General features: G+C 33.8%; 1 protein-coding gene across 5 annotated transcripts in view; it reads right to left on the bottom strand.

Annotated features, from left to right (window-relative positions):
- Positions 1-12302, bottom strand: part of LOC150105106 (arginine-hydroxylase NDUFAF5, mitochondrial) — a 155567-nt gene that overhangs the window by 41063 nt on the left and 102202 nt on the right. For all 5 annotated transcript variants that reach the window (XM_090395492.1, XM_090395491.1, XM_090395490.1 and 2 more), the window contains one exon: positions 2954-3014. In XM_090395492.1, coding sequence (XP_090251618.1) covers positions 2954-3014 — 61 coding nt within the window. The remainder of the gene's footprint in view (positions 1-2953; positions 3015-12302) is intronic.

Genomic DNA, 12302 nt, shown 5'->3' on the forward strand with positions numbered 1-12302 from the left:
GACCTTTAAGCACCCCTTGTCACTCATAATTATGAGCGATATTATGAGTGACAATATTAATAATGTCACTCATAATTATTTTCAATAAGAAGTTATTGAAAACTATAATAAAATAATTTTATGCAATTGGTTTTGACAAAGTGGAAAACTCGAATTATTATTATTATTATTATCATCATTAATAGGCCTCTATGAAGTCAAGAGACTCTTCTTCGGAGGTTTCACTCTCACATGCAGAGCTCATCGTACCTCGACTTAACTGCATTAACTATCCCTGCACTCACCACATTCTCAAGCATTTCATTCCAATCACCCACCACTCTCGATGCAAAAAATCTACTTCTCATTCCCCTTGTTCACACCCACTTAATACACATTCCAGGGATGGTCTCTCGTTCTCTCCTGTCTCCATGAAAAATCTCATCCACACTAATGGGTACAGGCTCCCAAAGCAAAATATGAGAAGTAAAAATATATTTTTACTTCTTGTGCAAACAATCTGAAAATAACCTATCATCTGAAATACAGTAATCCCTCAGTTATCCAATCACAACAGGCAGGCGATTTTCCACTCATCAGATAATTGAGAGATCACTGTAGTCAGAATAGTTGACTAGATATTCCACCCACTCTCAAAAAACTGTTAGATGCCTATAGCTGCATTTTGTAAGGTAATTATATCAAATAATTTACAATTTTTTTATAATAAAACTGAAACTGTTATTATAAATTAAATTATGAAGGGAATGATTAGGCTTGGGAGTGATAAGGCAGAATTTTGACAAAAATACTCTATCAGTTTACAAAAGAAATATCAACATTTCTGTTTAGAATGTCTGCTAATAAATAAAAAAAGATTGAAAATGAAACAAGAAATTTCTGATATATACAAGACTAATGCTTGGGAGCTCTTTGGTTTTCCTTCTAGAACAAGTCCTTCCTCATAGGGAAAATATAACAGGAAATGGTTTTTAATGTAAAAATTCTAACGTAAAAATTAGAATAATTTCAACTGTTTGCTATTCCCGAAACAATTAACGATAGGTCCAGAAGTTAAAGAAGGTAGTAACTGTAATAATCACATTGCAAACAAATATTTCAGTTGCAGAAACAGCTCCTTCAGCAGACACAACAATATCATTTATTTCTTTTCTTTAACAAGTAAAATGAAGTCAAATATTTTGAATATTCAAACTTTGAAGTATGTTCTATGTAATATTATTTCAATAGTCTCCCAACTGGAAAGTAAATAATGCAATACCACATCATTTGTTATTCACAAAAATGAAATTAAATAACAACAACATATCTAATGTAAGGATTATGACAAGCCATACAATGGAATTATAAAAAAAAGAAATATGATGGGATTTATCTCAAACAAGGGAAAAAGTTCAAATCGTATTTATTATATGATCTGAACGTTAAACCCATGGTTTTGTAATCATGTCCTTTCACAATGACTAAACTAGACCATATAATAGTGCAAAATAGAAAAACAAGTAAGCCAATGAGAGGAAGAAGCATAGCAAGTACTCACTCAAACTAAAAGTTATAACTACACGTCATAATTTGATTTGCGTCAGGAATTTTTGTCCAAGGATGAAATAATCTTCCCACATAAAACACAGTTGTGTTTTCTCTGTTCATTCACCATTCATTAGTGAATTACTGTAGTAAAACAAAAAAAAAAAAAAAGTGGAACCGCACCCCAGGAAATTGATGAAGCCAAAGACTTGGAAGTGTTAGTGGATAAGGAGTTAAAGTTTAGGGGGCACACAGCAAAAGCAGCTAAATCAGCTCATCAGATCACTTGGTTACTGAAGAATACTTTGACAAGCAGAGACAAAAAGATTATTGTTCCTCTTTATCGAGCCTTCATAAGACCCCCATCTTGACTACTGTGCACAGATCTGGGTGCCAGGGTTTCTTGGTGATAGGGAGGTAGAGAGGATCCAGAGGCAAGTGACCAAGATGGTAGCTGATCTATGGAATGAACCTTATGAGAACAGGTTGAGGATTTGTGGGTTACAGAAACTGGTTGATAAGCAGAAAAGGGGTGACATGATTGAGACACTCAAATTACTGAGGGGTTTTTACAAGATTAATTCAGAGGAAATTTTTCAGAACAGGCATGGTGGTGGGAGAACTCGGGGCCATCCAGGGAAATTGACAAGAGTGTAGTTAGCAAAGGTTTAGAACTAGGTATTTTACTTGGAGAATGGTGAATGAGTGGAATAAGCTGCCAGAATCTGTTGTGGGTGCCATGACTGTGAATGAGTTCAAAGCAAAGTATGATAGATACTGTACGAATACTGAATAGTTCTTGACATGATGTTTAGGGTCTCCCTCAATGAGTCTATGGACTCCTTGGAGTTTCCCGTAATAATAATAATAAGCATCGCGCTATACAGGATGATACTAATAATGCTTTTTGGGTCATTACTGTTCTCCTTTATAGCGCAATGCTTTAAAATTCACACTTTGACAAGAGAAAAGGGATAAATGATGATACTAACTTTTTTGTTTAGAGTTAGTTGTGATTAACACTCGCTCGCTCTCTCCACACCCCTCATTTCAAGAATCTTCTAATTACTGCCTTCTTTTGTTTACTTGTGAGAAAGCTATTCTGCAAAAAATATTATTTACTACTTTTTTTTAATTGAAGTAGAAATGAAAGTTTCAATGATTATATAATTTGACAAATAACATGAACAGCATTTCTTCAAGTTAATGATCCTTCAAATCTGCGAACAAAAATACTAATTTCCTAATGTGATTGGATAAAGGATTTGCGTGCATTAACAAAAAAAAAAAAAAAACTTTTAACAAATAATTTTTTTTTTTTCATGTAGTACTATCATATCCTGTACGTCCCTTGAGGGTACGTGGCAGGAATTTGATGATGATGATTTTTTTTTTTTTAAATGTTTCTTGCATCCTTATATCTTACCTTTCAGATCCCACATTAGCTCAAACATTGTTGGATAACCAACTTTAATTTCTTCTGTATCCTACAAAACAGCAATACAAATGAAGTTTCATTAATATCTATATAGGAGGTAACTATTTTATGTTTGCATATATAGAAAAATAAAAATAACAAATATGGTCCTTGTCCCTATCCATTTATAAACAGTATCACGAAAAAAAAACTGTATATAAACAAACGATCATCAAATGGAAACATGCTGGCATGGCAAACATGTGACCAATGGTCACATTTATATTTTAGGCATATACAGAAAGCAACCAATTAACCACATCTCTCTTGTAACTTGTTTTCAGCCACCCATGAAAATTTCTAAACATCACTAACTCCTACCCTGGTACCGACAAATTCATGCACATATAAGCATACTTCATCATCAGTTCCCAAATAAAATTAGTTTTTTGTTGCTTTTCCTGATTCATCATGTCTTTTTATACTTAAGCTGATTTTGGCAGAAACATTTTTGTACATTGTCTCAGTTCATCACATATCAGAATAGAGACAATGTACAATTCTTCTGCACTGTCTCTATTCTAATATGTGAACTGTTTAGATCAGGGGTTCTCAACCTTTTCCAGTGGCATACCACTATATTTAATTCAAGATATTAGATGTACCAGTAAGGCAGTGGCTCACATACCACCAGTGGTACACATACCATAGGTTGAGAATCCCTGATTTAGATCAATGGTTTCCAAACTTTTTTTTTTTTTTTGCTTAACAAATTCATCTGAAAATCGAGATGTAAACAGAAGAATTCATTATAAAATATTAATACCAGAAACACTTACATTTAATATTTTTATTGTAAAATTTAAGTTTCGTAGCCATTGTAAATAGTTATATAAAAACTCAAAATATAACAATTTACCTGAAAGCCTGTAGCCGATATTGCACATAATATCATGTGCTTTCAAATAAATTATTCTTTTTTGAGTTTTTCTATAACTGTAGTGACAATGGCTATGAAACTTAGATGAAAATTTTACAATAAAAATATTAAGCATAAGTGCTTCTGGCATTAATATTTTATAATAAATGCTTAACATTTATCAAATTCATTAACAAATTCTTAACAACTACAAGAGGAGATTGACAGAACATACAAAAAAGATCGGTTAATAATCATGGGTGATTTTAAAGCCAATCATCATCATGAAGTCTTTCCGTGCCTACTGGCACATAAGGCTGCTTTTAATGCCAAAGTTGGACAATATTCAGATAACATGCATGATGTAATGGGTAAATTGAAATTGGATTCTAGATTTTGCAAAACTGTAAAATCCTCTCTTTTGAATGTCAAAACCCTTTGTAGTGATGAAATGGATACAGATCATGAACTTTAATCTGTCATAATCTGATTAAAGTTTCATAAAAAAATAATCAAAGTAAAGTACTTCAAACCAAATCTGGAAAAATTCCACTTGGATACTATTAAAACAGTACAGCAATCCCTCAATAATGTGTTTTCGATAAGTGTGTCATTTTTTTTCAATATCCAAATTCAATTAGTGCGCCTATATACATCTTAAAAATAAATGTTACAGATTTTAAAAATGTTCGATCTATACATTTTTTATGGCTAACTATTTGAAAAAAAATCACTCACCAGGATGAAATAATTTAATTACTGATTTGAAACATTTTACAGAGTTATTTTTTAATGGCATACTACACTATTTCCATGTACGCTATTTTCCAAATTTACCGCCAAAATTTATGTCGTCTGCTTTGCATAGCATTTTGCTGATCATATCTCGTGCAATTGTTTTCCGTACCTTTTTATTTTAAATTATTTTCCTAACCTTTAATCATGAGTAAAAGAATTAGTGAACAAAAAACAGAAATGTGAAAATGATTCGAAAAGTAATCTGATTAGAAGAAAAACTTGAAATAATAAAGAAAAATGAACAAGGCAAGTCCAGAGGAAAAACAGGACAAGAACACAAAAATGGGTGAATCAAATGCTGAATACAGAGAGAAAGGTAAGGCTGCTTGAAGTTCATCATGCATGCACTGAAAATCAAAGTATTATAACGAATGAATTAGAGAGACTTCTTTTTACATGGATCAAAGATTGTAACCAAAAACGGATCCTGCTAAACACTGGCCTTATTAAATCAAAAGCATTGTCTCTTTGTAACCTGGAAAAAAGGGCTATCAATGATGGAAAAGAAGAAGAATTCCAAGTTAGTGCTGGGTGATTTGAGCCTTTCAAAAAGAGAAATAGCCTACATAATGTTCTAATCACAGGCAAAGGAGATATCCAGAGATTTTGAAGAAAATTGTGTAAGAAGGGAACTATTGTGATTAACAAATATTTAATGTCAATGAAACCAGCCTTTTTTTGGAAGTGAATGCCTTTCAAGACTTTTCTAGCCAAATCAGAGAAATCTCAGCCTACTAGCAATCTGCGAGCTGTTTGGAAGCACATTGTGGATTTTAGAGTCTTTTCAAATGAATCTAGGTTAATTAAATCTGAGAAGTTAAGTGATTAATTCATTCTGAGAAGTTAAGTGATTTTGACCTGCTAAATTTAGATGCACAGCAGGAAGATCCTGAAGAATATGAAGAAAATTTAATCACTAATAAGCCCAAAGAGGTTTCACAGAAACAATCTGAAAATAGTTTTCGTACAATCAAAGTTTTTAAGCAGCAATGCTTAGAGACCGACCCTGGTGAAGAGACAACCAGTAAAATTTGCAGAAGAGGCAATAGGGCCATACCATCAGTTGTATAAAAAAAAAAACAGAATGCCCACCAAACTATGTTAGCTCAATTCTTTGTTAAGAAGCAGAATAATAAAGTTATATTCTGAATATGTTTTATTGTCTTTCAGCTTCATAGTTTTCCTTTAACTAGGCCCTGAGACATACCCTAATTCTTTTATAAAAAAAAAAAATTAAGGGTAAAAAAAGAAATCTGAGGAACGAATTATACATTTTCCCATAGGTTATTATATTCGATTAATGCGCCTGTTTTAAAGAACGCATTAGGTGCATTAATCGAGGGATTGCTGTATATCAAAATGAGATCAGTCAATGTTTAAAGGAAAGTCAAAACAAAAAAAATGTTAACAATGAAAATCAATGGAACTCTCTGAAAAATATTATACCCGGCTCAGCTGACAGGTTTTTAGAACAAACAATAAAACAAAATAATCACTGAATAACACCTGGGATAATGAGATTATGAGAGCAGAAAAGAACAGGTTAAAGAACATCTGAATGAAACATCTCAATGACCAAAATAGAATATATTACAGAAGCCTACAAAACCAGCTAGACAGGTGTGCTGAAATGCAAAAATAGACTGGCTGAATGATAAAGCAAATAAATGTACAGAAGCCTATTTACATCATAACTCCAAATGTCTCTTCTCTACAGTTAAAGAGATTACCAAAGACTACATTCCTTCACCTCTCACCATGAAAAATTCACAATACAAGGCAACAGGAAATATTAGAGAAATGGAACACATCTGATATAATTACTTCTCTAATATTTTCTTATATTGTCATTCCTTATTTTGTTTTGCAGTCTAATGTTTAGCATGATTCTCTCCATTCTCTATGCTTAGTTTTCTTCATTCAATCCAATATTTGTTTGGTTATTGGCCATGTCTCTGATCAATAGGTAATAACTGGTTGCAAAGTTTAGCTCTATTTTCTGGTTTTATAGACATAGCAACAAAAAAACACAGCCTCTCCATAGCATAATCAATGATGAATAAACTTAATAAAATTTGGAAAAACAACAAAATTCCTACAACTCTAATAATAAACTTATACAAAAGTATAATATTACCAACAGCTCTCTATGGGAGAGAAACTTTGGGCTGTAAAAAAAGAAGCAGAGTGGAAACTGTTGGCTTTTGAAATGATCAGGAAAATGTCAAGTGCTGCAAGATTTGAATATCCCTAACTGAACAATTCTTAACATAGTTAAAGCACATGAACTCCATTGGCTTGGTCGCATGGTACAAATGGAACTGGACAGACTTCCTTTCCTGGTATTTGAGACAAGATTAACCGAGATTAACATGGCATAAAGTTCTTAGAACTGCATTGGAATTTCAATGCTGATGGTATACGAAAGAGCTTGCTGTGGACAGAAAACAGTGAACTCTTATCCACATGGGACTCAACCTATCTTGAGGGCAGAAGAAAAACAGAAGAAGAAGAAACAAATCCTTTTGTCCCCTCTCCCATTTTTCTTCTTTTTTTCTTTCTAAAAATATTCTCATAACATGAAAGATTGCATTACCTATAGCATATTAGTGCTATGTCTATGAAGAGATTTCAGTAAGTAGTTTTGGAAACACTATTAACACATTCATGCCAAGCAGTGTCCACACATGAAAACTCTGCCCATGAGAACTTTCTTTACTGTAAGTGTATTGCTTCTGCATCAGGCAGGTGCTTTACCACAAGTTTATATGGCATATTAGTTGCAACTTTTTTTTGGAAGAATTTTATTTGTAAAATTAGCATGTGAACTATCTTATTATATCAAAAATCTCAAGTGTAATTCAAACTGATTTCAAGTTTTATATATTGAATATGCATATACACTCAGTGGCGTAGCTAGAGCTATTGTCGCCCTGGGCAGTCCCTGAGATTGCCACCCCTCTCAATACACACCAAAAATACTACAAAAAATCAAAACGACATATAGGGAAATAAATTACAACACTATGTTTATTTTTTAAGTAAAACTTTAATTTCAACATTCTAAAATGTTATTTTTCTTGCTTTTCTGTTAGCAAAATCGATGACATTGGCAAAGTCTATTTCATAGTATATAGGTAATTCTTGATCAAATTTTATTTAGAAAAACTCCTCTCCCAACTAGCAACACTTACAGCAATTGTGAGGAAAATTCGCAGTAGTATTACAATATCTGTAACTGAGTTCTCGAGATTTTAGAATTTTAGAATTAACTGCAAAAGATCAAAAAGGTTCAAAATGCCACCCGGGGCAGACCACCCCCTCCACACCCCCTAGCTATGCCACTGTATACACTTGATTTGCTTTACATAAATCATTTGCTTTCTGTAATGTAACTAATCACTGTATTATAAACAACTGTTACCAGATATTTTCTGCAACTGAAAATGTGAAAGATGATAAAATATAGTTGTGTTGTCAGTATTCTTATCATAAAACAACTGGAATTTGAAATACCTTATTAATTACCAACTCATCTCAAGAGCATTTCAACCCTGAGAGTATTAAAGTAGTCAGCTGAAATGATAAAACACCTTTTACATGCAACAAGAAACAAGGAATAACATTACATAACATTACTTCACATTAAACATGACATGCACACAGTTGCCAGTAGTTTGCGAAGGACAATAAATACCTTCACAGCACACACGCATGCTTTCCAATGTTACTCCTGCTTTCAAATATTATTATTATTAAGAGAGACTTCCAGGGAGTCAGGGACTCATCGAGGGAGGCTATATACTACACACACCAGCTATCATACTTATTCCTGAATTCATTCCCAACTGCCACATCTAATGGCAATTCATTCCGATCACCCCATGAGAGAAAAATCTAGCTCTTGCTCTCCCCCCTTCTTAGCAGCATTCATTCTCAGCTTCTAAGAATGCCCTCTTGTCTTTTCCCTACCCTCTATAAATTGAAAAATTCCATCAACTAAAATCCTGTATAAACTTTTCAGAAGTTTGTAAGTCTCAATCATATCACCCCTCTTTCTCCTGTATGTTAGTGTCTGCATCTATAAATTCTCACTCTGTCTTAATAATCAGTATTCTGCAATCCTGATATCATTTTTAGCACTCTCCTTTGTATTTTCTCCACTATATCAGAATCCCAACAGAAACCAGGAAACCAGACCTGCAAACAATAGTCCAAGTGACATCTTATCAAGGCCTTGTAAAGAGGCAAAATGACATCCTTATCTTTACACGTGAATGTTCATTTCAGCATTGCCATTATTGTTTGAATTGTATTTGCAATCTTTGCTACATGGCCCCTGAACTTCGACTTCCTATTTACTAACACTCCAAAATCCCTAGCCTCATCAGTTTTTTCTAGCATAATCCTATCAATTTACTGACATCAGTCTATTCAACTATGCAGAATAATTTGAACTGACACCAGTCTATTCAAATTATTCTGCAAGTAGTGCACATCAGCAGCATTCCTGATTACCCTACCTATCTTTGCTTCATTAGCAAATAGCTGTATGTCATTTGTCAAATCCTTCCCAATATCATTAATGTACAGATTGAATAACAGTGGACCAAGCACTGATCCTTGTGGTACACTACTGGTTACCTTAATCTTGTAGACTCACGTCCCTCGTATACCACTTTTTAATATCTGTCAGTCAGCCAACCTCTTATCAACACTATATATTTTATAGTAAATGTTACCTGTATGTAATCTGATTTTAAGTTTATTCATTTATTTCTCCTGATGATGTGAAACACATAAATTTCAAGAAACCAGCTGAGTAATTAATAAACTATGCATTTTTGTTCTGGGAAGTTGCCAAACATGGAATTCTCTGTCAAGAAAGGGCTTATCTTGAACTATAAAGCTGAAAATTATGACAGATTTAGGAGTCATCTTGGAGCAGTGCCATGGCTTGAAAAGCAACAAAGAAAGAATGTCAGTAGTGCATGAGAAGTGGTCAGAGATTGTTTGAGAAGCAGTATCCAAGGTCAGGAGGATAAGCCAAGTGGGAATTAGGTGAATGAGTAGAGATATAAAGCAAAGGCTGGAAAAAAAAAAAAAAAAAAAAAAAACACTGTGGAGGGAATATAAAGAACAAGGTGATCAGCATACTCATGAGCAGTACAGTGTGCAAGCAAGAAAGGTAATTAGTTTGGCAAGAAAGGCCAAATCAGATTATGAGAAAAATTTAGCTAAGCAGACCAAAGAAATTTTTTCGTTATGTAGCAAGTAAACGAAAAAATGACTATGGTAGGATGACTTTAAGCAATGCTCAGACTGAGCCAAAAGAAATAGCTGAGTTGCTAAGTGATCATTTTGCAAAGGTGCATCCCAGGTGGAGATTTTGCAATTGCTGATATGACAGAGATACATATCAAAATTAAGGTAGATGAACAGGTTTCAGCATACTGAAAAATATGAATGTGAACACTGCAGTGGGACTAGATGGCAAGTCAGCCCATGTACTAAGTGAATGTGCAAGAGAACTGGCATTGCCTCTGATGAAGTTGTTCAATCTAAGCTCTAGCAGGGTTGGGTTCCAAGGGAGGAAAGAGGGTAAGATAGTCCCATTACATAAAGGTGGCTACAATAAAGTGATAACAGGACCTTTGCAAAAGCATTTGATAGAATACCACATAGTAAACTTCCCAAAAGTTGGAGCAATTGGGAATAGATATAAAGCTAGCAACATGGATAGTTGATAGCTGACAGACAGACACCACAGAGTGGTATATGGTGGAATGGAATCTAGGAGAATGAGGATGACTAACGGCGTACCTCAAGGTTTTGAAATAGTGCCACTATTTAATTTGTATATTAATGATATAGGGAAAGATTTAAGAGAGGATATTCAGTTATTTTCTGATGATGCAGAATTTTGGAGGGCAACAGTTGATAAAAGTAATATAGATATCCTGCAGGATGATTAAAATAAACTGGCATTGTGGGCAAAGGATAATGATCGTCAATTTAATGTTGCAAAATGTACGGTTATACCCTTCAGGTTGAAAAGATTGCATATGGTGTATCATATTGATGGTATTGGATAGCAGGAAATTGATGAGGCTAAGGGCTTGGGGATAATGGTGGACAAAGAGCTGAAGTTCAGAGACCATATTGCAAAAGTTGGTAAAATAGCTCAACGGATTACTTGGATGTTGAAAAACACACTAACAAGTAAAGATAAGGAAGTTATTATCCTCTTTATAAGGCTATGATTTTGCAACATCTTGAATACTGTGCACAAATTTGTTCACCTGGATTACTTGGGAACCAGGAGGTGGTAAAGAAGACTCAGAGACAAGTGACTAAGCTGGTGACAGGTCTGTGGAATGCTCCCTATGAGGACAGGTGAAGATGTGTGGGTTACAAAGTTTAGTTGATAGGCAGAAAAGAATGGACATGATAAAAACTTTTAAAATATTAAAGGGAATTTATAAAATTGATGCACAGGAAATTTTTCAATATATGACAAATAGTCAGGGGATGGCCATGCGGTCATTCATGGAATTTGTGTAAGAATGTGGTTAGTAACGTGTATGGACCAGATTTGTTTCATGGAGAGTGGTGAATGAGTGGAATGGAATGCCAGAATTAGTTGAGTTCCCTGACAGTGAATGAGTTTAAATAGAGGTATGATAGGCTTAGTGTGTATAATAGTTAGTTTGGGTCTTCCACAGAGTCTCTGGACCCCATGGAGACAACGTATAATAATAATAATGTGTAAATAATTTAATAACTTTTATTATAGTAGATACTGAAAGAGAAAAGAACATCTTGTAAAACATATTCTACATTATTAGAATCTAATTATTTCTTCATCATTTTTTTCCAACATCCTCATCATAACTTTTGCCACTATCATTGCTATCTTCAGATTTTTTTATTTAAAAAAATCTCAAGATAGCAATTGACACTTTTATCATAGCAAGATGATGTGTGTGGTTGTAACCTAAGTGTTGAAAGACCAGTGATAAATTTACAAATTTTTTCATAACTGCAGCACCATCACAAGTAGTTGCAATTAAACCTGTTTCAAAACAAATCTTCAAAGACACCAATCTTTCTTTAACTTAAGAATAGGCCTTTGCTCAAAAACAACTGCCATGAATTCTTAACTTATTATCCTCACTGGTAACTGCAAGCTTCTATTAAAGAAACTTTCTCTAATAAGATTGCTCTTTAAAATAGTATTAATAGAAATTTCATCTACTGTTGCAAGTTTAGCACTAATTCATCCACTTCTAGCATGTGCTGTATGACAAATGAAAACACTGGTCTTTGTTTTTGTTGAAGAGGATAGCATTTGCACATCATCTTTGCTGGTCTTCTTTCTTTTCATTAATATCTTCAATATAATGACAGAGTCCCCTTTTTGATGATGATGATTGTTCGTGTTCCAAAACAATTATTATTACGGGCAACTCCAAGGAGTCCTTAGACTCATCGAGGGAGGCCCAACATCATGTCAAGAACAACTATTCAACATTCACACAGTATCTATCACTTCACCTTGAACTCATTCACAGTCATGGCACCCATAACAGACTCTGGCAGCTTATTCCACTCATTTACCACTCTCCAAGTAAAAAACCT

The sequence above is a fragment of the Typopeltis vanoorti genome, chromosome 7 (genome assembly GCF_054136105.1).
Source record: "Typopeltis vanoorti isolate ZY-2024b chromosome 7, IOZ_Tvanoo_1.0, whole genome shotgun sequence".
Taxonomy (NCBI): Eukaryota; Metazoa; Arthropoda; class Arachnida; order Uropygi; family Thelyphonidae; genus Typopeltis; species Typopeltis vanoorti.